Raw genomic sequence first — 27992 nt, forward strand, 5'->3', positions numbered from 1 at the left:
TCATTCAGAGGAGAGCTGATCCTCCTTCAGACAGACTGAACACCCGACTCAGCAGCTTCAAAGTAAAATCAGTCAAATGTCCTTCAAGAATTAAAGCAGTAAAATAATTCACGTCTCTCATAGCCGGACGAATCATTACATTGGAACTCTCCCAGAGTCCTTCTACATCCCAATGGCTTAAACATGGTATGTTCTTTCTCAAACTTGAGAAAATAAAATATACTCTGAGAGGCTTAATAAGCCATTTTAATGTGTTGCACCTCTTGCCCTCCGATTAATCCCAGTGTGTACCTGCCTACCTGTGTGTGTTTGTTTGTTCTGTATTTATTTTAGGTGTGTGATCACACCCCAGCCACAGTTGAGTGAAGGTGGTGGAGTGAAGGGATGGTTGGTGGTTGGGTGGGGTTTGTGACATGCGGGGGTTAGTAATCTGATTTTGATTTCCTAAATGCTTTTTTTTTTTAAATCCATTTATTTAATTATTATTTTGCACTCTATTTTTGTACCTTAAATTGTACTTTAGTCTATATAATGTTGTAGAAAAGTCTTCACACGTCTTTCAGTGTCAGACCAACAGACCAAAGACATCCAGTCACTGTCTCTCTCTCTCTAATATCGTCCTCTCACAACAGAATATCTAATATATCTAATAAGTAGAAGATATCGCGGCTCCTTCCCTGCAGGCACAGCTGGCTCAAATATGTTTCCTCTGACAATTCAATATTCCTTCTCTACGTCTTCAACTGCTGACATATACAGATACATGTAATATATATATATACACACACATATATATATATATATGTACTTGTCCTATCCACCTCTCTATAATCAACACACTGCAAACAGAAGGCAGAGCTGCAGTTAATCCAGCTTCTTCTCAGGAAGTACGACCATTATTTGAACTTTTCTATCATGGATATGAAGTTTAAGAGCCTCTGGTGGTTTTTCAAACAAACTTGATAAAAAAAACAAAAGGTGGATTTGACATTAAACAATCATACAGTCTTCATGACTTTATTTAGGGCACACGATCATCTACTTCTATTTGTTTAACTGTTATACAATATAAGTTTGACTGTCATTGAAGATGAACTCAGCTCTGTGCACTGAATGTTAAATGCCACACAAGTCCCGCCCCATTGGAGTATTTGACTGATGACTTAAACTGATTAACTGATTAAGGGGAAGATACGGCTGCAATCATCTCCCTCATCAACACCATGACACCCACCTGACTGGATGGACGCCATCTTCCTCTGTTTCGGCAAACTGGATCATTTTACTGTACAATACTGTACAAATCTGGACTCACAAAAGGACTCTATTGGTGGTTGGTGTGGACATAAACCTGCAGACTTACTGCAGAAGATGCAAACTCATGTCAGCACATGACTGTTTAAGTAAAACTCTTCAAACTAGCTGTGGTTGATGAAACATTGGTCCATATAAGAAATACTACGTTTCAGTCACCAACATCACAAGCAGACATGTCAAACAAAATCTCCATCTGAAACTGTGAAGGAGCTCCATGTTTGGAGTTGTTTCAGAGTGTATTTCTGTCTGCGTGTCAGATAAATGACTATCAGCAGAGTGAAGAGTCTGCTGTGGTCTCTGACAGGAAGTCCTCCAGCAGCAGTAACAGTCTGATGGCTGTTCAGACCTCCATCAGCTGCAGAAGGACGTGTTAATCATTGACTGGTCCTGACAGGCCTGAACACGAGCCTCTTATCAACACTCGGAGTTATGCAACATTGGAGCTGAAAACTCTTCAACAAGTCACCAAGCTGTCGTCTCTGTGACCTGTTACAGAGTCTGTTTGGACCTCACACTAATTTCAGGGTCAGAAAGCAGCAGTCTGTGGTCCTCGTCTGCCTCCACCTAGAAGATCTGGCCCCCAGATGACATCAGAAATGTGCTCTTATTGGTTGTTTCAAGTTCTCTGCCTTTTTGCTGCCTTGAGTGAGATTTTTAGGCACCAGTATTGGATGTTAGTGCTTGTTTTGACGACACTTGCTTTTTAACAATGGAGAAAAGCTGCACTGCAGCAGAAGATATGAAGTGTTGATGAAATATGTTTCTGACACGTTGAGATGAAGGAGAGAAGGACTGCTGTCTTGGTGATCTTTTACTGCTGCATCCAGACTGAAAGGAGCCTGTAAACCTGAGTCTGGTGTGTTTGGGGAGTTTTAAGTCTCTTAAGTGGACTTCCTGTTTTATATTTCACCTTCTACTTGAAACCTGCAGAAACATGCAGACAAACAGCCTGCAGAGCTGCTGCTGGTAATATGACCGTGGATTAATGACGCACACACACACATCCCACAGTATCAGTGTGTGTGTGTGTGTAAAACATAACACCTGTCCTTCATCACTCCCGACCTTCTCTTCACCTCAAACATAAACTCTACCTGGACACAAGGTCAAAGTGAGTCCAGTCATGCATCCATTCATCTGCCGACCTTGACTGCTTCTCCAGTCTGTGACGTCTCTGCTGTGTTACCAGCTTCCACTGACTCAACACTACGTGACGCTGCCACCGTGTGCTGCAGTCAACAGGTCGGGTGGAGATTCATAATGTTGGATTCGTTTCTATGCAGATGATGACGTTCTGCAGGCTTCATCAGGTCATGACTTCCTGTGTGCACTGGGTTGGTTTGCAGAAGTTTGAGTCTGTCATGCAGACAGTAGAAGAAGTCAGCGTTGACCAACAATAACAATGAGTTGGTGGATACGAGCAGCTGACAGGAGGCTCTGCCTCTAATGTTTCCAACATAAACCAGACCAGCAGAGAGCAGGACTATGAGCCGCTGCCGTCCAACTATTTTCAACCTGCCACTTCAGCTCCTCATGTAACCATGGCAACCACAGAAACAGGGAAATAACACAAGAGCTGATTTTACTGGTATATTTGAGTTCCCTGATTAACACAGCAGATAAACATCTTAAGGAAGAGAAACATCATCGTCAAGGTTTGAATATCTGCTCTGGACATATAAGCAATGTTTCTATTAGTTAGCAAAACCTGCTGTATTTATTATGTCATATTGATAATTATTTCCTCTACTTGAAGCTACAGCCTGCTCTCTATCTTCTGTGACACATGATGAGATTAGAGTAGATGGATAGATGGATGTGACGTGGTTCAGAGTTCTGGAAGTAACCAGGGAGCTGCGTTCTGCTGCTGTTCATTCAAAATACAGAACCTCGATGTGGAGAACATCTCTGGGGGAACAATACACACTGGGTTAAATATCTGGCCTGGGAACGTCTTGAAATACAAGGTTCAAGGTTTATTTATTTATCATTATACAACACAGAGTTACATAATGAAGTGCAAGCTGTAGTCCCTTCATGCTACACAAAACAAAACAGGGGGAGCTGGGAAGACCGGGCCTCCAGACACCACCTGGACCTGGATAAGTGGCAGGAAATGGATGGATGGATCCTTTTCGGTTCAGAATCAGAAATACTTTATTGATCCCCGGGGGGGGGGGAATTACACTAGCGCAGTTCTAGGTTGAGCCCTGACACCCTGAAGGAAACTACTCGGAGCTCATCTCCACCAAGACCAGGACCAGTTCTTCCTTCAGTTCAGATAACATCATCATCATCATCATCAGACACAAACACAGAGGTCAGATGGAGAGTTCTCTCTAAACAGACGCTCGAAATATTTGATTTCATAATAACTCTCTTCTTCTCTAGGTGGGTCGTCGAAACCACAAAACATCCCAGCTGTTTCGAGCAGACACACACAAACTGGTTCATTACAACTTGGGAAGTCTGTCTGTTGGTTATTTGGTTATTTGGATATATTTTAACACATTTCTTTTATCAGTCTGGACTCAGCCTACCAGCCTTTATCAAGATCAGATGTTCACTGTCTGATTTTAAAAATGTTCTGACGATCTGGGTTGAAATACATCTTTCATGTACAGCTAATGAAACTCTAATTAATCAAAAACTAATTTCAAATTCATTCATAAATTCTCTTCACTTCAGTGAGGAGAAGAACATGTCAAGAGTCCACAAATTGTCCCTGATGTAAAAGTTGTAGCGTCGACATAAACAGGACGAAATCTATTTTTGCTTTTAACATATCAACATTAAAGACTGACGTTAACTTTGTTTATGTAATTTATATGTTGTCTGACCTTATTCTAAATAAAACGTAGACATTAAACATGTTCATTGTTCATTGTAAAATAACAGGATACACTTCAGAATACAAATCTCCTACGTTTGGACTGTTCCTTGACCAACTATCACAACTCCAATTATTAAAGTTTCAGGGCCCTTTTCTTTTATATTTGGAAAGACAGAAACAGGTGATTCGATTTAAAAACATTTTCTTGAATTCTAAACAAATTTTCCTCGCTGGTGGAGTTAAAGTACAAACCGTCCGAGCTCTTTAGTTTTTTTATTATTTGATATTTTGAAAACACTATGGTCCAACATGGACTTAATCAGTTAAAAATAAAGACGTTAAAACCTTGTAATTGATATTTCAACGCATTACCTTGTCCTGATAATCATTGTAAAGTGCCAGAGGACAAGAGGACTTGTCTTCATGCAGATGGTCTATCAGTGATGTTTGGAGCTCTGCTGGATCTCAGATCTGCACGCTGACATGAGAAGCCAGAATGCATGAAGACAACAATCAGCAGAGAGTCAAACGGAGGTCAGACGCTCCGACGCACCTGAACTCACCATAGGAAATACGTTTAACAACAGGAGTAATGAAGTATATTTACTCAGAATGTACTTGAGTATTTTATGCTACTTTATTTTCAGAGGGAAATATTTTACTCCATTACTGCAGTTACTTTACAGATTATTCTTCTACATACAAAAATACAGTGCTGAAGAAGTACTCAGATATTTTACTTAATTAAAAGTATTAATACCACAGTGTAGAAATACTCTGTTACACATAGAAGTCCTGTATTCTTCAATTACTATATTATATTATTATTGATGCATTAATGTGTTCATCACTTTAATGTTGCAGCTGCTGGAGCTCATTTTAATGACTTCATATTCTGATGATGACGTATAACTTGATTATATTATTAATCTGAATCTGCAAACTAAAAGTATCAAATAAATGTAGTACAGTAGAAGTATAAAGCGTCAGAAAATGGAAATACTCAAATAAAGTACAAGTACCTCAAAATTACAGCACAGTACTAGAGTAGATTAGTACTTAGTTACTTTTGTGAATAATTGTGAAACATTATTAGGACTCGGCATTATTAGTTAGCAGCTTCTTTCAGCTTCTGGGTGTTTTGTGAATTCGGCTCCTGGTCTCAGGACCTGACTGCAGACCCACCTGATCTCACCTGGGTCAGGTTGTTTAAAGTGCAGCTTATTTTTTAAAAGTTGTCCAAGAAACACAAATCAGCAGCCATCAGCAGCCAGACCAACACTGCAGGTGTGTGTGTGTGTGTGTGTGTGTGTGTGTGTGTGTGTGTGTGTGTGTAAATGGTACATAACGGTGATGCAGGTACAAACAGCTCTGACTACTTCACTCCTGTTTAGCAATAACACAAAAGACACACACACACACACACACACACACACACACACCTGACATGCTGATATGGTGGTTTAGCAGCATCTGAAAACAAGCCCTCATCTGAACATCCAGAACTTTCTCTGCTTCACGGTCAAATGCTGAGCTGAGACTTTGTGTTGTGGTTATATAAGAAACAGCAGATGGATTCAGGAGTCTGGTCCCTGGTCAGGTCTGTGTAAACCGAGTGGAGCCGTGAAGACCTCTAATGTGGACTTTTGCCCTTTGAGAATACTTATAGCTGTTTTCTGTAAATCTTTCTTTTTCCTTAAGTTTACAATTCTTAGTCATCAGCTGATTTCAGTATCAGTGTGTGTGTGTGTGTGTGTCTGATCAGTAACAGTAAATGTCTGAGGTAGAAACAGTGTCTCCATTACAGAGTTTGTCCAGTTTAATTAAAATATAATAATTCTCATAAAAAACACATTTAAATAACCACATTTAAGGATCCTTATCAAAAATGTTTATATCCTAAACAGTGGATCCTGAGCTTTGTCTGTCAGGCTCCACTTCTGCTGAAAACGTAACTTTGATGTGTCAGACGCCTGAAGATCCACTGATGTCAGAAGACATTATGACAGTTACATATCTAATGAGTGAGGCTGAAGTCTCTACTGCTATAATGCTGTTATAGTGTTGTTATAATGCTGTTATAATACTGCTATAATGCTGTTATAATACTGTTATAATACTGCTATAGTGTTGTTATAATACTGCTATAATACTGCTATAATGCTGTTATAGTGTTGTTATAATGCTGTTATAATGCTGTTATAGTGCTGCTATAGTGTTGTTATAATACTGCTATAATACTGCTATAATACTGCTATAATGCCGTTATAGTGTTGTTATAATGCTGTTATAATACTGCTATAATGCTGTTATAATACTGTTATAATACTGCTATAGTGTTGTTATAATACTGCTATAATGCTGTTATAGTGTTGTTATAATGCTGTTATAATGCTGTTATAATACTGCTATAATGCTGTTATAATACTGCTATAATGCTGTTATAATGCTGTTATAATGCTGTTTTTATACAGCTGTAATGTTGTTATAATGCTGTTATAATGCTGTTATAATGCTGTTTTTATACTGCTATAATGTTGTTATAATGCTGTTATAATACTGCTATAATGCTGTTATAATACTGTTATAATACTGCTATAGTGTTGTTATAATACTGCTATAATACTGCTATAATGCTGTTATAGTGTTGTTATAATGCTGTTATAATGCTGTTATAGTGCTGCTATAGTGTTGTTATAATACTGCTATAATACTGCTATAATGCCGTTATGATACTGGTATAATGCTGTTATAATACTGCTATAATGCTGTTATAATGCTGTTATAATACTGCTATAATGCTGCTATAATGCTGCTATAATGCTGCTATAATACTGTTATAATGCTGTTATAATACTGCTATAATGCTGTTATAATGCTGTTATAATACTGCTATAATGCTGTTATAATACTGCTATAATGCTGCTATAATGCTGTTTAACTACACTGATCAGGAGATGAGATATAAGAGATAACACCTGACACGTATGAGATTAAATTAGTATGGCTCTGACTGAGAAGTTTATCTTCAGTGGTTTTACACTGATAACAATTTAATACTTTAATTTATAACCACAAACAAACACGTATGTCACAGGTGTGTGGTTAAACCACACCCTCCAGCCAATTAGAAAGGAGAATACTCAGAGTATCTCATGGTATGAGCATCATGATCTGTCTGATTGATAAATCCATCACACAATGATTTAGTGTTAGCTAATGTCAACTCTCAAATACTGGGCTCAAATATATACAGTATAATGATTAGTCCATGAATTGATTAGTCAATCAACAGAAATCAATTCATCAATTAATTGTTTTGAGTCATTTAACAAACGAATGTGATTATAGAATATATATGTATATTCTATATATATATATATATATATATATATATATTGTGTCACAGTTTAACACGGTGGGAGTAACTGTTTTAACATGTAAACAAGGGTGTGGAGGAACTGAGACACACACACACACACACACACACACACACACACACACACACGAATCATTCATTACCAAACAGCAGAGTAAACAGGGTGCGATAAACAATAGACGCCCTTAGAAAGTTTCCAGGACCGGCCCAATACTTATGATATCACACACACACACACACACACACACACACAGTGTCCTTGTGGAAACTACTGCAGAGTTACAGCATCTCAGTGTGGAGGTCACCTTCAGTAACCTGTCTGTCTGGCCAACGTCTGTCTGTCTGTCTGTCTCTCTCTCTCTGTCTCCCTCTCTCTGTCTGTCTCTATGTCTCTCTCTCTCTCTCTCTCTCTGTCTCTCTCTCTCTGTCTCTCTCTCTCTGTCTGTCTCTATGTCTCTCTCTCTTTCCACCGTTCATTGTCGGGGTCTAAAATAACTCGCAGCCTGCCGGCAGACGTTGATAAGATCAGTCAGGGTGGTATGAAAACAAACTTTAACAGAGAGAGAGAGACACTACCTACATGAGAACATGTGGAGAGCGAGCGAATGAAACCCCCCCACATTAAAGCTGCACCTGAACCTCGTCTGTCATCAGTCACATCTGTCCTGACTCTGGCTCTCTGACTGCACCTCAAGTCAAAGTTACACAATAATTATTCAACACAAAGCATCACACACATCCTCTTAGGTCTTTCAGACATTATATCCTCTCGTTTGTGAACCAGCTCAGATGCAAAACAGTTTCACAAGAGGGGCGATGAAATCCACACAACACAGTTGTACAAAATTCTTGAAGGTCCAAAATGCGGTTGACCTGATCCAGTCGGATTCACTCAGGTGTATTAACATATTGACCCCATTAGACTGAGTATAGTTTTGGCTCGGTCCAACAGGAGTGGATCCATGACAAACTGTAAGCGTTACCCTGGTCTCGGTTCAAGGATGGTCTTGATGAGGGCGCGATGCTTCCGTAGAGCAGATCCACAAGAAGATTTCTGACCAAACATAATCTGACAGATTCTAAACTTTAGAGGAAAGAGGTAGCACTGTTTCATGTGGAAAATCATCATATTAGTTTAGTATTGTGCATCAAAAATAAAACAAGGAGCACCTCGGTAGCCCAACGGTTGCAGCGCATGTCATACAACCTTAGACATTTCCTGTCTGCCTCTTCACTCTCACTCTGTCTGTCTGGGGGTTTGTTGTGGGGGTGGCAGGGTCAAAGAGTAGACACCAAATATCAGCTCTCTACATTCACACAAAAATCCTTTCTATGTTAGCTGGCTGATGGAAATGACTTTGCTTAATGAAACCCAGTGCCTCATCATCTGTGGTTTACTTACCTGACAGTGGCTCTCTGGGTTTGACCTCCTCCATCGCCTCCTCCTGCATCGGCTGCTCCTCTGGGCCCTGGGATGAGTGGTCGGCCATGGACTCCCTCTTTAGCTTCCCTAGGCCCACCATCTTCATGAAGGACAGGCGGCGGCTGGTGGAGTCGCACTCGCTCTCCGAACAGTTCAGCTCGCCGTTGGCGATAGACTCCTTACGGGAGCCGAGGGTGTCGCGATATTTCCCTGCAAACCTGGAAGAGACATGAAGGAAGAAATGACAGAGTGAACAAACTCCCGTCATCGCATTTCATCTCGACAAATTTCCCTCAACAAAGTCCCATCATGCCTCTGCACCTCAACAAACCAGCCATGTCCCTGATCCCTCTTTACCTGAAAACACTCCCATTGTCCCTCTTAACATAGACAAACTCCCAGCATCTTAAAGTGGTACTTAAAGTACCTGTGTCCGACTAAACCCCCACAATCTCCCACTTACTTTTTACCTCAACAAACCCTCATCATCCCACTCTAGCTCAACAAAGTACCCCTGTCCATGTAAACCTCAACAAGCCTCAATCATCTCTCTTTACCTCAACAAACTTCCTTCAGAGCTCCTCCTGCCCCTCTTCTTCTTCTCTGCAGGTGAAGGCGTTCCTTGTAGCGACCCCTGTGGGGAGGGCGTTGCACTTCCTTTGCTCCTCCCCGACATTCTCAGGTTCTTCCCCAGCTTCCCCAGAGTCTTCAGCGGGGACTTGAAGTTGAATGGTCCTTTCCCTGAACCTCCACCTCCACCTCCACTTCCCTTTTTCCCCTCGTTGGCCTCGTTCTCGTCCTCCTCATCTTCGAACGGGTTGCGGTCCCTCGGTCCGTCGCCGTCGAGGAGCGAGCTGCCGGGTGACCAGTGGTTGCCATGGCCACCATTGCCATGGATGCTGTCGTCGTCATTGTCGAAGGGGTTGTGATGATGATGGTGGGGGGTGATGTTGAGGCTCATTCTGCGCAGGATCAAAGCGTTTTCTAGAGTCGGACCACCGCCTTTCAGGCGCACTGGGAGGTTTTTGAAGATGGGCATGATGGAGCTGAGGGAGGGGGGACAGGGTGGGAGGAACCTGGGGAGGGAGGGGAGAGAGATCAATCAATCAATCAATCAATCAAAGAACTTTAGTTGACACTTCAAACCACTGCTGCAGAGCCACTAAAAAACCCCGAAAGGAAGCCAAAAAAACCAAAACAAACACAAATAAAAAGAGGAGCTGCTGGTAGAAAGCTGCCGACCAGTAACTTTGACTCTGTTAGCCCCCGAACATGAAACTTGTTTCATTTGTTTACAACTCATTTCAGAGTAAACACTAGTTTATACGTTACGATGGCAGTTTATATATGGTTAGGAACACATTATTTGAAATTGCATTTTAGAAGAGATTTGTTTCTTTTCCTTTACTGTTAATTTTGTTGTTTAAATGGGAATTCAGTTAATAATTTCCCTTTTAATGTATTCCTTTTTACCCAACGATTATTAACTGAACTGATGATTATGAAAATGTTTTCTGTCTAGCACTGTTTACCTTCCATAGCTTCATTTGTCTGGTCGTATTGTCGCCTTATTTTTGTGTTTATACTTTTTCACTTTTGTTTTTTTTTTTAGAAAAACTATATAAATAAAACTATGAAGAGTTATTACTATTCGAACTCGTCCCGCTCTCACGCTGTGCTGTCAGCGCAGGTAGAATCAGCACCTCCTTCACATGTGACACACCTGAAGAACACATCTGCCGTGTTCAGACTTCGGGGGAAGTTGCTGACTCCACCCTCACTGAGACAGTCAGTTACACTTTATGACAGCCTGTCAGATAACAGAGGTCAGGACTGAAGCGCACGCTGTGGTGACGTGGGGTCACCATGGCAACATGTCCGTCTCAGGTTCAGTTTAGGACGAGGACAGAGGAGGTGAAACAGAAGTGAGTTTGTTTTCTCCATTTCATCTTTAACAGCTGTGACAACATTTAACCACCAGACAGTGAAACGATCACCTTTTAATGCAATTATCTAAAGTTTTAAACTGGAGTGTCACATCAGCTGAAGCCGATGCTCATCATACGGACAGAAGAGGAGATGTGTTGCTCGCTGCTTTGAGTCGTAACACAATAAGTTCACTCATTATGAAGACACCACAGGTGAGTCGACTTACATCACACGCTGCAGGTGTGCTGCAGGCGTGTGTCGCCTCCATGTGAACACACCCACACTGACCCTTAAGGTGCTCCACATTATTGTGAAACTGCACTCACACCCGCTCAGCACTGAAAGTCCAGAAAGTAAAGTTTAACCAGGAACCTGATCTGCAATTCAACACCTGACTTTATGCCATAGCAACAGAAAATGCTCATTTCTGATTGGCTGCCGACCACATACAGTATGTGTTCACCTCGACAGGAGCGCTGATGCTTCAGACTCTGTTAGCATTTATTAACTTCAAGGACACCTGGAACGTCCTCACCAATGACCCCCGGGAACAGCTCAAGGGTCCTTTTAAGGACTCATTCAACCTCCTCAAGGACAACAGACTCTAAACTAAACAGAACATCCTGCTCTCTGATTGGCTGGCAGGTGTCTGTTAAAATAATACATGTGGACGCCCCAAATATAATTAAGGTCCACACTTTAACTTCAAGGTAAGTAACAGCAGGTAACCATAGCAACGGTGCAGATGCTTCAGTTAGCAGTTAACTAACCTGACCACGATGTTAAACTGGCTTTAATACACGAGGACCTTTGTTGCTGTGGGGACTGGACATGGTATAGACGACATGTGATGACGTGATGACATGTGATGACATATGAGGACATGTATGTCATGACAGAGCTGCTCCTCAGTGAACAGGTCAACAGGAAGCTGCCCACAGGCCCCGCCCAGTTATAAAGCAGCTGATGTCACATGTTCCCACAGCGATAAACCATGAAGACGTAAACTCATCAAACATTAACAGACTGAGCAGAGATCAGCTCTGTGCCACTGTGTGCTCTCTGTAATGATTCATGGGAAACGTCTTAATGTTTGGATAGAAATAAACTCAGTTTTAGTTGATTTCTTCTCATCAGAGTTCAATGTGCAAACACTGATTCAATCCTCAGATCCAAAATGTTATCTGGGAGGACTCATATGAAACTACCTGTGGAGGCAGACACGTGTTGCTTTGCATATTTTCCACACAGGTTATTAAAACTTCTTAAAAAAGTAACTAAGTAAATACAAAGCAATGTAAATCTTTCAAAATAAAAGCATTCAGCAGATATTATAGAAACAAACAGACGAGAGACAAAACAGAAACAACAGAACAGAAAAGTAGAAAAGAAAAGCAGAGAAGAAGAAGATTCAGCTGAACGGGACGATCTAATTCAAAAATGTAAATTATTCCAAATGTAACTCAAAAAAAGTCCAGTATCCTCTCTGTTAGCTCTGGTTCTGGTCTCCTCCACCTCCTGAGGGAAACTTCTGGCTCTGTAGCTGCTAAAGGCTGCACTATGTTCAGCAGATAGACCAGGAGCCGAGACTGAACCAGGACAGACAGACCAGGAGCCGAGAGTGAACCAGGACAGATAGACCAGGAGCTGAGACTGAACCAGGACAGATAGACCAGGAGCCGAGAGTGAACCATGACAGATAAACCAGGAGCCGAGACTGAACCAGGACAGATAAACCAGGACAGATAGACCAGGACAGATAAACCAGGAGCCGAGAGTCAGAGACACCAACACACCACTGTGGAAACACAAGAAGAAGATGGTACCAAAGACTCACAAGGTTCTTTACGGTTCAGGTTATGAGGAACCAAGCTACAGAGAAAATTATGAATTTGTTGCCATGGTTACAGACAAAGAGAAATTTAGATTTTGTCTGTTTGTGAACATCGTTCTGGCTCAGTGTGTGTGTGTGTGTGTGTTGGACTGGGAGCGGATGTTGTTCATGTTGTTGGTTTTTCAGTCTCACCAGCTCAGGACACACTGCTGCTGCCAGAAATAGACACACACACACACACACACACACACACACACACACACACACACAGGAACATACCATGAGAGTGAACATGTAAAGGAAAGCATTGCACACACACACACACACATATGAACACTGAGGAAGCCACACACACACACACACTTGGGCTCAGCGAGCAGGGTGAAGTGGGAAGTGATTCAGCTGTGTTGGTTCCATAAATACCCAGCAGCCCCGGCGGCGGGTTCAGGAAACCCACGCGGAGCCCAGCGGCGCTAACACACAACCTGTTTTCTTCAAGAGGGTCGCAGGGCATCGCGGAAGCTTCTGGACACAAACAATGGGAGCGGAAAGGACAGCGATAGTGTGACGGACAGAGGCGAGGACTCCTGGGCCTCTGGGTGTGGTCTCAACCTCCACAACACCAGGACCAGGCGATCTCAGTAGAGCACGGGTCAGACCTAAAGACCCGCTGAAACCTACCAGGTCTGGACCAGAGGTTTTCAAACTGCGAGGCGCCTCCGTGGGGGGCGGGTCTACAGATACTGACTGTGAGGTGACAGGTGCATGCATAACAGGAAGTTAATTACTGTAGTTTGACCACTCACCAACACCGTCAGCAGGCAGTGACACACAGATGAAGAACATTAAAACAGACTCGTGCTCAGAGTCACAACTCAAATCTGAACATGCAGCACAAATCTTTAGACTCAGTGTGACTCCAAGGACGTCAGTGTCTCTCATCGCCAGCCAACGCACATCAATCCACTTCGAAAGCAGAGAAAAAGCTGCCCCTTCTCACTGCAGAACCTGCCTGAGATTCTTCATGTTTTCAAGTTTCCTTCAGTATCACAGTGATCAGTGACCCAGTGATCCGGTGATCCAGTGAGCAGTGACCCAGTGATCAGTGACCCGGTGATCGGTAATCCAGTGATCCGGTGACCCAGTGATCGTCATCCAGCGATCCAGTGAGCGGTGACCCAGTGATCAGAGACCCAGTGATCGGTGATCCAGTGATCAGTGATCCAGTGATGTCGTCTGCACATCCAGGAGCTGCTAACAGCTGATTCAGCTACTTTAATGGAGACAATGTGAACAAATATAGACTAAAAGAAAAACGAGAAGACTCCATGGCAACATTATACTTCCTGTTTACATCCTCAAAAGCATCATGGGAGCTGTAGTTCCAAAACTTAGAGCATGATTATCCCCCAAACAGACGTAAAACAAAGAATAATGACAGGAGACAATCGACAGGATTCTGTTTGTCTTTCAGACTTGGCTCACTGGTCTTTCGTGTTCCTTTAAACAAACAAAACATCTGATAAATGACAAAGCTTTGTTTTAATTGGTCACAAGCAAAAAAGGTCGGGGAGCAGTTAAGAAATGATTTATTGATTCATCACTTCACTGCTGGTTCAGTTCAAAACCAAATGTGAGGCTGAACAAAGATATGGGTGAGAGAGGAAGTCATCATGAACTGAGCTCTGCTGGTTCGCGGCTGCAGCTCCTCTGTGCTCCAGTTAAACTTTGTCATTAATAAAGATCTGAGTGTTCAGCGGCTCCTGGAGCGAGACGCTCAGAAAGTCAATAAAAAGATTCTCTTCACTTCTGCTGGATTCAATATTTGAGCAGATGAATCAATAATGAGGCCCGACGCTGACAGAACATGAAGCCAGGTTCAGGATCAGCAGGAACGGCCTGCAGGTGACGATCTGACGTGAAGGCTTCCTGCAGGCGTCACAGGTGAGCTTCACCTCAACAACACACTGAGCTGCCCTGAACGCCACACAACATCCAACATGCCACGTTTAACACAACAAAGAATCCACCACACAGAACACACACTATTAGCATCTGTTAGCATCTGTTAGCATCACGTGGACGTGCTCCTTTCAGCGTCACAAAACACAAACAGGAAACCAGGAAGAGAAGCAGATATCCAATCAGACGGAGGCACACACCTCAGCCTTGACCTTCAGCGTGTGTGTGTGTGTGTGTGTGTGTGTGTGTGTGTGTGTGTGAGACTAATGACTAATGGCTGTAGAGATAATCAGCTGATGTATGTGTGCTGAAGGAAACAGTGAGAACATTCAAAAATAAAAACAGGAATCATTTAATAAAAGGAGCTGACAGCTGATCACTGACGTTAAACGTTGTCTTCATTTCTTTAAGCGTCCCGACATGTTTATTTTAGAACCGAGAGGACGGTGACGACGCATGAGGTCAAACTTAACTTGCTGCTTAAACACAAAATAACTATCATGCAGAACAGAAAGTCACAGAGAGACGGCCAGTGGTGGAAAGTAACTTACATTTACTCAAGTACTGAACTTAATTTGATGTACTTGTACTTTACTTGAGTCTTTCTACTTCTCCTCCACCACATCTCAGAGGGAAATATTGTACTTTTACTTTACTAGCTAACTAGCATGGCATGTTAGCAGCAGCTGCCATCTCAACTTTTGACTCTAGTTGACCTCAAGTGTTCATTGCTGTGATTAGTTTCACACACACACACACACACACAGATCATCAGTGTTGTGTTTACACACACAGTCTGTCTGAGAGACGATGTGGAATTTTACTGGGAATCTGCTGGTAAGTCACTGGAATGATAAGTGTCCAGTTTGAAGTAGAAACACGTCTCCTCAGTTGTTTCTCAACATGTTTGTGAGTCCCTCAGTCTGGACTAACAGGACGTCAGCTGATGGTTCTCACTCAGTGGCTCTGCTGCTTCTCTCCTTGTCGCTTAAAGGAAGTCACTTCAGTGACTGTCAGTGAAAGTGTCATTAACAGAGTCCTCCAGTGATCCTACATTTCCCATAATGCAAAGGGACGTTTTCTGTTTATGAGACAGATTTTAGTCACAGAATTGAGCTTTTTCATTTTTCACATCTACACGTTTTATATGAACTCAGGTCATAAACTGTAATTATTGAGAAATAAGATGATTCAGATAAATATCTGAACACTCACATCTGTGTTCAGTACGGAGATGGAGTCAAGACATGGTTAGCCTAGCTTAGCATAAAGACTGTAAACAGCCTGGCTCTGTCCAAAGTTAGAGACACCTCCCAACTGACACATGTTGTGTCTCCGTTCTTTCTTCTTAACACAAACAGATATTTTAAAACCACAATTTGTAGTTTTGGGGGGAGAACAGCCAGAACTATTTCGTATTTCTTATTATTCTTATTTAAGCCGGAAGCAGAAGATGGAATCTGATCCTTGAATTCATCCAAAGAAAAGTAGATGTGAACAATCAAAGCCCGAAGGCTACAATCTTTTTCAGAAGTGATGTTGAAACTCAGCCGGCGCTGCAGGACGCAGCCATAAACTGATCAGAGATCAGACGGTTTCCACTGAAGAACCATCAGAGTAGATGATTGATGAGCGCCGAGCCGCTCTGATAAAAAGAAGTTTAGTGGCTCCAAAGTCCCATCGAGCCACCTCTGTGTTGTCTCAGACCGGCCGGGTGGAGCAGCTGTTAATCAGCAGCAGAGGGCGGAGAAGGATATGGGGGTGATTGGGACTGGGTTGATGATCAAGATATGTGATACTTTCATGGTGGGTAGTGTTAGCTGGTCAGCATGTAGCATGAACAAGCAGATGGTTATAATGTTTATTATTAAAATATAAAATGCTGCAGCATGAAGAAGCATTGAGACACTGCGGCCAACTTTCTTCTCTTATTAACCACAATGAAACATTAACCATCGAGGCGACAGATCACTAAACAGATTCAGATTCTTGAATTCTGTCACGGTTTTGGTGACGGCATTAAAACTGATCAGGATCAACTTCACAACAACAGAGACAGGCGAGACAACACAATCTAAATCTAAACAGGACTGTTATCATTAGCTAGTTAGCCTAGCTGACCTTTGAAGGTCAACATCTAGCATTTAGCTTAGTCATTACTAGCTTCTTTACTAGCTGTAGCTATGTAGGATGAGTTAACATGCTAAACTAGAGTGGTGAACATGGTAAACATTGTCCTGCTGATAGAGGCGTCACATACATGCTTATGCAGGACTGTTAGCATAGTCTTATCGATTAGTCTATGACACTCATTATATGCACATCAGATGTGATAAAACCCATTTGTATTAGACCTGCTGTGTTGTTAGATTGCGTTCCTCTCTGCCGTCAGATATGAAGAGATTCAGATGTTCAGTTAACAGTCAGGACACAGAGGACAGACTTCTCTGCGAAATCCAGTAACAATAACAGCAGGTTGCATAAGTCTGCCTGCAGGCAGAGGACAGACAGATGTGGACACCAGCAGAATAACTGAAGGCATCCCGACAGCAGGACGTTCACAACACTGCAGACGACCAAATGATCAAACTGCCTTTTCAGATATTAAAGTCTCCTCTGAGTGAGGTCACAGTTACCCACGCTGCATCTGTCCTTCATTAAGTAAAAACTGTCCTCTCAGCATCACTTGTGAGGGACAACAGCTGTTAAGAAAAATGTAATATTATCTTTTCCCTGAAGAGAGGAATGTGGGCTGTTGAGTAAATGGCTCTGTGGTGAAGTGGGACACCAGAGAGGTCACCAGAGTCACGACACCCGAGCAGAATAACAGAGAGATGGAGTGTGACGAGGATTCAGTTACAGGCTGAAGGAAGTTCTGGAGAAACTTTGTTCGTTTGGACCACAAAAGAGACTAGAAACCCGGTTTGAAGTGCTCATGAGCATCGAGCTGATGAACGAGGCTTTAGAACAGAGTTATGTTCTGTCCTGTGAAGACGTGTTGCTGTTCTTTGTCTTACTGCACAGCAGAGCTGCAACCAACACTTGTTTTCACTCTCTGATTAATCGATTAATCGTTTTGTTCAAAGAGTCCAAAGATATTCAGTTTACTGATGAGTGAAGAAAATGATCAAATCCTCATGTTTGAGAAGCTGTTGTTGTTCTTTCTTTAACAATAATTAAACTGTGTGCGATGCATGGGATACTGAGTGATACTGATGAGTTTAAATTTACCAAAAAGTAACAAAGAAAATAAGAAAAATTTAAATACGTTATTCCAGGACTCGTGTGTATTTTGGAGGAACTGGACCTGTAGCTACAGCTAAATCCTAAACCTGAGACTGTGCAGGAGACCTGCTGGTACAAATCAGACGAAGCTGTCCACACATGAACTGATGTGACACCTGATCTGACACCTAAACATAAACACCTGAGGCTGCATCATCAGCAGTTTTACCTGAAAAGTCTCCACCACGTTGATGTTGAACCTGTTTAACTAGAGAGGATTTTATTTGACAGAAACACGTTTGAGTGATTCGTTCACAGCTGAGACTGTTTACAAAAGGTTCATATTAAAATATCTGCAAAATGTCTTTTTAATACTGAAGATATCAGGTTCACACGCAGTGTTTAAATGTTTAAATATCTACGTGTGCCAATACATCATGATAAATCACAGCACATTCAGGTTGGGTACAAGTCTGGTTAAAGTCTGGTTAAAGTCTGGTTAACCCTTTAACACCGAGTGTGTGTTTGCGTTTGAAAAATTCCAACGGTTTCTGAAAGCTGAGACGTAACAGTCAGGCTCAAAATGTCCGCCTGTACTTTTTTGCTTATTTTGACTGAGAGGCGCGAGTGAAATTACCGTAATGACACCATATTGGCTGTAAAGCGCAATGTCTCAGCTTTCAGAAACCGTTGGAATTTTTCCGATAATGCAAACCGTGACGTAACTATGGTGATCCAAAGTGCGCTTGCGCAAACGTGTCGCTGACGACACACTCGGTGTTAAAGGGTTAAAGTCTGATTAAAGTCTGGTTAAAGTTTGGAGGTAAAGTGCAGTAGAGTACAGTGGGTTATATATATATATATATATATTTATATAAATATATAATTGTGCTGTGTTTAAGTATTTTGAAAAGGTTGGTTTGGTTGTGACATTTTATTTTTTATTTATCCTGCTAACATCTTTATCTCTTAAACACTTAGCAGCTGATGGACTGCATGTACAGACGGCCGTGTGATGAGTTCAGGTGGACTCTCACTGCAGGTCGCCAACGGTACAGATGGCCAACAGTAAAGAGGTCAAAGGTCACAGAAGTTCACTGTTTCTGTTTTCTGTCGTCCAACAGGAAGTTAAAATGTGACGGTCAGCGAAACACAGAGAGTTCTGTTCGTCCGCTCACTTTCATTCATTCATTCGTTCATTTCTCTGTTCAATTTAAACAGAGCACAGCATGTTTCAGTCTGAGAGAAGAGAGGAGGAGGAGGAGGAGGAAGAGGAGGAGGAGGAGTGATGGATGGATGAAGAGACGTTCATGGCTCTACATTCTTCTGTTTATTAATGCTCAGCAGGCTGTACATGTCAACGTGTCAGTGAACGCAGCACTGAATCAAACCGGACGGACAGACCGACAGACCATCCGTAACGTCATGTGACCAGCTGATGTCATCAGCCGCTGCGTCAGCAGGTCTGGTTTTAGGGGGCTGCAGCCGCCTCAGCACCCCGACTCCCAGAGTCCACCAGTCCAGCTGAGGATGACTCGTTGTTTTTTAGACAACAGTCATTCATCAGCTGTTGGCAGGTTTTTCCCACTAAGACAGAGTTTATAAATTCAGAAAAGATGTTGATAGTAATAACTTTTGTGTTTTTATCAGCAGCCATATTGATGAAGATTTGATATCATTTTAGCAGCAGCAGCTGCACACACATTCACTCTCTGGTTCTGGTCTCCTCCACCTCCTGAGGGACACATCTGTCTCTTTAGCTGCTAAATGCTGCACTATGTTCAGCAGACTTTTTACAGCTTTTATTCTGAAAACACGGACCAGACAGGAAAACCAAAACATGGAGCTGAAGGAAGCGAAGAAGCTGCAGGTGAAGACGTTCACACAACAGACTCATTCGATTCAGAAGAAGAAGAAATAAAGAGAAGAACAGAAAGGTTCCACCCAGTCCGTCACTGCTGGTGCGTTCACTGACCGACTTCAGCAGGTAAATCAGGTAAATGTACATCGAAATGAATCCACACACCCAACAGACAAACTCTCCTGATACTTGAAACAACAGACAGTTAATCGGGGACATTTCCTGCAGCCTCAAACGCACCGTCTCCCTCTCTGCAGAGAGTCAACCTTCTGCAGAGTCAGCATTTATTAAGAAGTTTCTCTGCAGGATCAAGTTGGTGACCTCTGACCCCCAAGCTCTGATGAACCAGCAGATCAAACTGTCACATAATCAAACATCAGTGAGACAAGTTGATCCATCCAGAAAATTAATCTAATATTTTGATATTCGATGAATCCTTCGAGTCATTTTCAAGCAAAAATGGCAAAAAAATCCACTTTCAAGTCTCAAACGTGAGAATTTGCTGCTTTTCTGTTTGTGTTGTTGATGTCTTTGTTTAACCTTGGACTTTATAAAAGAGCATGCTCACTATTTTCTTACATTTTATAAGATATTCATAATCTGGATTTAATAATAAAGACAATAACTTTCCCACTTCAAAAAAACTAAAATCATCGTTTGGGAATAAAACCCGCTGCATTCAGTCAAAAACACGTTTTAAACTTTCTTCCTGCTTCAAACTCTTCAGACTCAACGACAAATAAGTTCATTTGAACTCATCCAACAAACTGAGAACTTCTGCAGATTCAAACCGGTTGTTTTACTCACAGCTGGGAGTCATGGTGGCGGAGCGGCGGCTCACACTGTCAGCACAACCCGGACTGCGGCGACACAAGCGCGGACACAAAGTCAGAGGCTCACGGGGCTCCGCAGCGACTCAACAGAGACTCGGCAGTGACTCGACGCGGACTAACCAGGGACAGACCAGGGTCAGAAACAGGGACGCACCCGGCGTGCTGCGTTCAGGGGCGGTCGGAGATGTCGCAGTCAAGGAGGTGGTGATTTATTTAAGGTGGTTCAGCTCCAGCTGGACTTGATTGAACCAGGACATTCATTTTAACGTCTGATGAAATACTGCTTTTGAAAATAAACCTTTATTGATAGAGATGACTGTGAGAGACACTTCTATAGGAAGGTTTCATGCAGAACTCCAGTAATATTATATCATGTTGTATTATTTTATGGATGAAGAAGCCACCGTACATCACATCAACACAGCTGTTACTCTAAACACTTGATGTCAGAAGTCATCAGCTTCATGTTTTGGGAGACAATGAAACATAAATTACTTTTTTACTGACAGGTGAACAACACATCAGGGGTAACACTGCTGAGGTCGTCGTCAACCAATCACCATCAACAGCACCGACCCCTGTAAGAACCTGAACTTGGATTTAGGATCACCTCCTGAGCAGAGGTCCAGAGAACAGAAGAGGAAGCAACATGTCAACAGGTCTTTGATCAGGACTCTGGATCAGAGTTTGGTCCCCATCAGGTATCTGCAGGGGCTCCGCAGATGTCTTTATTTCAACAGTTTCAGCAACATTTCAACCCTGAGAGTGATTCAAGGCCACGTACCAACAGAAAACAGAGGGTCCCCCCTGGGTCCAGGTCTGGTTAAAGTCACACCCTCACTTTCTATTTCAATGTCAAACTACTTCCTGTTTCTTGTTTCGTAATCTCTCCTGAGCAGAAAAAACACTTTTCATTCAACAAGGACGTTATTACAGTGTGTGTGTGTGTGTGTGTGTGTGTGTGTGTGTGTGCGTGCGTGCGTGCGTGCGTGCGTGCGTGCGTGCGTGCGTGCGTGCGTGCGTGTGTGTGTGTGTGTACATTCCTGCTGCTGGGAGTCATCAGTCAGTCTGCTGGTAAACACACACACACACACACACACACACACACCTCACAAAAGAGCTGACACAATACTCATTAACCCTGCTTTCAACATAGGTCACCACACACACACACACACACACACACACACACACACACTGCATGTATTTCACATCTCTGCTGTCGGCTTTCAGATGAATATTCTTCTTTTTTACTTTACAGATAAATAATCTGTCCAACAGGTTTCCACTGAAACAACAAAATAAGTCTGTTGTCCTCTGAAGCCACACACACACACACACACACACACACACACACACACACACAGTGTGACTGTGGTGAAGGTTTGCTCACGTTCGGGCACAGATTATAGTTTGTGTTGAAATAAGCACTTAGTTTAAGTCGAGATGAAATGAACCCTTTTAGATCACATCCCTGCTCATATCGTGCACCTGTCTAACTATTTATACCAGAAAAATCTATTTCTTTGTCTTCTTATTTCAAAGTCAATCATGTTTTCTTCCTGTAAAACAAAACATGTCGTGTGCTTACAGAAGCTTGAACCGACCAATGATATCATGACATCCAGCCATCAATCAATCAAAGCTAAGCTAAGCTTCATTAGTTAGCTAGCTCGCAACAGCGTGGTACGTCGGTTATGACACGCCCCTTCGTCGTCATGGTTACAATAACAACCACGTGGTTACGGTTAGTGAAGGATGGTGCTCATGGCGGTCGACTGTTGGTAGGAAACAGGAAGTGAACAGCGGCCTCTGGTGGTTGTGTTCTGACAAACCTCCCAGTTCCAGTTCGTGCTGGAGGCCACAGTCTGGTGACAAGGACCACGTCACACCTCCACCTCCAGACAGGACGCCCTCCTCAGCTTCACCTGCAGGTTTTGTCCAACACCAACAACTGTCCTCAGTGACGCCATTGACTGACAGGCGTTAACTTATCGTCTGTTTTAAGAACCAAAATGATCTTCATGTTTAAAAAGTTTCCTTTAATAAAACAAAAAGCAGAAACAAAACATCCCAAACTTTCATATGAGCTCATGATCACAGCGCTGACGGCAGCTCGAGAGACAACATGGCCGCCTGTATGACACTCTGAGGTCATCATGTCCATTAATCACAGAGGACATGTCTTCATATGTCTGTGGAGAGACACCTGATATCTTTCTGTTGATCGTTGGCATCCCTGAATCGCCTTATTGTCCTTCTGTGTTTCAGAGCTCGGAGTCTGTTGTTTTGTCTTTTAACTTCCTGTCTACACAGGAAGTGTGAATGTGTCGCGTTGTTACTGATATCTGCTGCTTGTGATCAATTTTACCTGCGTTTGAACAAAAAGCAGCAAATCTTCACATTTGAGAAGCTGGAACCATCAAATGTTTTTACTAAAATGACTTCAAAATAGCAGCCAATTAATTTTCTGTCGATTCATCGACTAATTGTTTCAGCTGTATTTGTATTAACTGAGTAGTTTAATTTATAACAAAATGTTTTTTAAACTCCTGATTTCTTCAGATGATGTCTTTAATATCCAACAAGTTGGTTTTCCAGCTGTGGAGAAATACAAAGACTTCATTAAAGGCTCTACTTGATGGATTTCAAAACAGTACAAATCGATCGTGTATATAATATGAAATACTTTGTAAATATTTTCAGATATTACTTTTAATGCCAGATTGTGTGTTATGAAGAGGGGAGGTGTGAAAAGCTGTGGCTGTTACTCTGATATCTGTGTGGTTGTTGGAGTCACTGCATCAATGTGGAACTTTGAGTTGTGACAGTGTTCAGATAAAAGCTGAGTCAGCAGCTGCAGACCCAGTAAAGGAGAGTGTTAATGGTCTCATCAGGTCAGTGGGTCAAACAAAGAGAAGTCCAGCTTTCATTTTGCTGCTGTCGCTGGTTTCAGGAGGTTTCATGTGCAGGCGGCTCAGAGCCAGAAACGAAACACAAAATCATTTTATTCTTCTTTTAAACTTTAAAGCTGAGAGGACGCGTTTATTTCTTCTGCTCGCTCGTTTCCTTTTAACCTCACAGTTTGTTGAGTTTATGTCTTTATTTATTTCAGAATCCATGTCGCTATGAAACAATCTCGAACCATTAAATTCCATTAATTTACACATTAATAATGATGGGGAGATGATTAAGTAAGAATCCTTCCATACTGATGGAAGTACAACAAAAACCTGTGTTCACCTCTGTACAGTAACTCTCCTTCAAATCAGTCCTTTTCTTTTAGAGATACTTTCTGATAGATCTGTGGGAGAATATTAACTAAAACTATTACCTGACAAATAAATGACTTATATTTAGCCCTGAGTAGTGTCTGCAGGTGTTCCTGTCAGGCTGCATATAACAGTAGACTTCAGTAAAGAAATGCAGTAGAGTACAGCGAAGAAACGCAGTAGAGTACAGTAAGGAAACGCAGTAGAGTACAGTGAAGAAACGCAGTAGACTTCAGTAAAGAAATGCAGTAGAGTACAGTGAAGAAACGCAGTACAGTAAAGAAATGCATTAGAGTACAGTGAAGAAATGCAGTAGACTTCAGTAAAGAAACGCAGTAGAGTACAGTGAAGAAACGCAGTACAGTAAGGAAACGCAGTAGAGTGCAGTAAGGAAGCGCAGTAGAGTACAGTGAAGAAACGCAGTAGAGTACAGTGAAGAAACACAGTAGAGTACAGTAAGGAAATGCAGTAGAGTACAGTAAGGAAGCGCAGTAGAGTACAGTGAAGAAACGCAGTACAGTAAGGAAACACAGTAGAGTACAGTGAAGAAACGCAGTAGACTTCAGTAAAGGAAACGCAGTAGACTTCAGTAAAGGAAACGCAGTAGAGTACAGTAGAGTCATTTAGCCCTCACAGATGAAACTGGATGTTATGGTCCTGAAACAGGAAGTGGAGTCTGACTATCGTTTACATCATAATTACTTCCTCCCAGCATGCACTGGGGCTCTCCATGGAATGAGTTCCCAGCGAGTAGCACAACAGAAAATCAAGGTTTGGACGTGGTTGATTCTGAGAGATCAGAGATGACCTGGACTCAACCCGGACCGTATCAATCTGTCAACACACACACACAGATTTACGTAGAGGAAGGCGTCCGTCAGCACACACACCCGCCTGAGGAAACACACTCAGAGCTGAGCAGAAGTAACAGGAGATACTTGAACGTGCTCAGCAGGATGCCACACAAAAGAAACAGTTCCACAATTTTTGGAAACCGTCAGAAAAGTTTCACCTCTGAAGGTCTGGTTCGCCTAGCTTTGCACAAAGACTGGAAGCAGGGGGAAACTGCTAGCCTAGCTCATCAAAAGAGTGTGTACAGGTGGACACTGTGGCCACGGCACATTTCATAGAGGACGAACCAGTTTCTGACTCACAGAGTGAAGAAATCAGTCGACCCTTTCTTTAAACTCTTCAACGAGTGAAATGCAGTTGCCTTGAGTCACACCTTGAACCTGAGCTCAAAAAGTGAATGAATTCTTTTATATTTTCATTATTGCGTTCTTGGACTATGTCGTGTTTATAATGAGATATAAACAATAAATGTGGTGTTTCGTTAAACAACGTGTGGAGATTAGTGTTGTTTTCCCACAATTTTAAAATAATCTGAAATGAACAGAACTGCAGACATTCATAAAAGGATGTTTAGTATAGTTATTACTAGTATAGTATAGTTATAGTTATTATTAATTATCAATATTTCATATGATACGTTTTGTCATTAAGGCAAATTATTAAAATTAAAATTTCTTTCTATAGGATCTGTGCATGACAACTTCACCACCTCGCCCTCCTCTTCTTCTCTCTACGTGAAGCACAAACTACTTCCTGTGCTGACAGGTAAGGTCTCAGGTATCAGTTGGCTGTCCTGACGTATTGCCGCTGCAGTGTATTGTGTCACTGGTTTCAGGCTTTGGAGCTTGGTTCATCTAGTTGTAAAGTTAGCGTGATATTCTGCACTCCACCAGAAAACGAAAACTACGAAAAGTAAATAAAACGTGACCTTTGAAAATGAGAACTATGACTCAATGTTTAAACTAAACAATAATGTGAAAGATGGACAAAGTGACAAATGAACTAATTAGTGCTGCAGTACAAAGTCTTATTCCATGACCTGCAGAGAACTGTACACACACACACACCAGCACATACATGCAACATGTATTTCATTCTCGGGAAATTCCTGGTATTCCACTTGAGTACAGAAGGAGGCACCGGACGGTCCAGGAGACTTACAGGAACCGTCTTGTGCTGGTCTGAATATAAATTATGTTTTATGATGTGAAGGTTGTTATAAAGACCAAATATGATCGCATTTAAAAACTGAACACTGGAGCCAAAATCAGCAGTTTGACCTGCAGGACTCGTCTCAGTCTGTCAACACCTTCACTGTGAGTTCAGCTGAAAGAGGATGGACTGACACACTTCTCTTTCCATCACTAATGAGGACATTGCATTGACTTCCATTCATTTAACCTTAAACCGAGTCTCACCCCTAACATTTAGCGTTGTGGGGACCTGGTGTGTGCCCCACAAACTCAGGACGGGTCCTCATAACGTGAATGTGTACAGATGTATGTCCCCAGAAGCCTTTTCTTTTCTGATCTTCATTCAGCTTGTTTTATTTAGCTCCTGATATAGAACAATACAACTACATAATAATGAATATCAAACACATGCTCTAGTGTCTGTAGATGGAACAGAAATATCTCCAGTTGAAAAGAGGATCCTATAAAGAGATTTAGTTGTGATGATGTTTGGAATAAATCAAAGCTGTTCTTTAGACTTAAACAAGACAAACGGTTACTGATTGTAGCTCCGTTATACACGAGCAGTGAAATCACTTCATGTTCCTTATTGTCATTCATTTCCTCTGTATTTTGTTGGCAGGAGGTCGACTGTATGAACATGTTTTATTTCTATTATCTGCTTTTTAAAGTTTGTTTTACTGCCTACATTATTAAACACACACACACTGATCTGATTAAAGAAGCAGCTCTTACCTTTCTCTTCTGTTTGTGTAGATTGAAATAATAATCCAGAACCTCAAGACTGTGACATCTCTGCCCGTGTGTGTGTGTGTGTGTGTGTGTGTGTGTGTGCTCAGTAAGTCCAGTTCAGGAGCTGGTTTTGCTGGTCTTGGTCTTGTGTTCTCTGATGGGCCACGTACTCTTGATGGTCCTGCAGATGTTCTCCTCACTTCTCTTTACTCTCCTGATCTGAGCGTCTGCTGCAGGTTCCTTCTTCTGCTCTGATAGACGGGTTCTACTGGGTTCTACTGGGTTCTACTGCTCCTCTGTCTGCTGGGTTCTCCTCCCTGTGGTTCTGTCTGACTCTACTGGTTTCTACTGGTCTCCACTCGCTCCTCGTTGAGCTCTGGGAGTTCTGCTCCTTGTTTCCTGTTTGTTTTATTTTCTAGCTGCAGCAGGAAATGGTCATCTTTTCCTCTTCCTCCCCCCACTGTCGACCCCCAGCACACACACACACACACACACACACACACACACACACTGGGCTTAATGATTGGTCAGATTGCCAGTACTACCTTAGTAGCACCCCCTGCTGGAGTGTTAGGGTTTGCTGCCTTGTTCAAAAGCACTTTGGCAGCATTTGTTATCACCTGACATCACTGCTGCACACACACACACACACACACACACACACACACACACACAGTGCCGCCAGCTGAAGACGAGCTGAAAGCGATGAAGACGAACAACATGCAGATGTTTCAGTAAGCGACAGTCGGGGAGGAGCAGAAACCACCAGACACCACACTGAACCGCAGGAGCCCGGAACCTGCAGGTGGACGGAGACAGTTCATAAACCGTCTGGGTGGTGGGCGGGGCTACATATCCACCCCCACTTCCTGCTTGCAGTTAAAGTTGTTTGTTTTTACCTCACACAGTATGTTTACCTCCCCCCTCCCTTCAGACCCCCTTCAACTGTCACCTGTTTTATATCAGCAGGATCAGATCCCTCTTTCATTGAACTCTTTCTAATCCATTACTGAAAACGTTTCACATCACAAACTAATGAGATGCGTGTTTCAAACCAACAAAACAAGAACAAAGATGAAATGAAACGCTTGCTTTGAGCTGAACTTCTGCATGTAACATGCCTGCTCATTTTTCATGACACAAAGATGTGCTGTTTGGTTTTTATGTTGTCTGCAGTTCAGTTCAGAGTTCCCATGAAAATAAATATCTTTTTCAGTCTCAGGAGTCTTACATTCATTACATGTATTTTATTTAAGTAAAAGTTTCTTCTTCCTCTCCCCATGAAGTGTCTCTCAGGGTGTGGCCTGTATACGATGTCCCTCCATTAAAATGTAGTGATGGGGTCTC

General features: G+C 42.2%; 1 protein-coding gene across 1 annotated transcript in view; it reads right to left on the reverse strand.

The window, feature by feature from the left end:
* Positions 1 to 26681, reverse strand: part of LOC139285388 (tumor necrosis factor alpha-induced protein 2-like) — a 40966-nt gene extending 14285 nt beyond the window's left edge. The window contains exons 1-3 of the mRNA XM_070905952.1: positions 26649 to 26681; positions 9510 to 10028; positions 8932 to 9170 (exon numbers count right to left, since the gene is read on the reverse strand). Of these exons, the coding sequence (XP_070762053.1) occupies positions 8932 to 9170; positions 9510 to 9991 (721 nt within the window). The 5' untranslated portion in view covers positions 9992 to 10028; positions 26649 to 26681. The remainder of the gene's footprint in view (positions 1 to 8931; positions 9171 to 9509; positions 10029 to 26648) is intronic.
* Between the last annotated feature and the right edge of the window lie 1311 nt (positions 26682 to 27992).

The sequence above is a fragment of the Enoplosus armatus genome, chromosome 5 (assembly GCF_043641665.1).
Source record: "Enoplosus armatus isolate fEnoArm2 chromosome 5, fEnoArm2.hap1, whole genome shotgun sequence".
NCBI classification, from domain to species: domain Eukaryota; kingdom Metazoa; phylum Chordata; class Actinopteri; order Centrarchiformes; family Enoplosidae; genus Enoplosus; species Enoplosus armatus.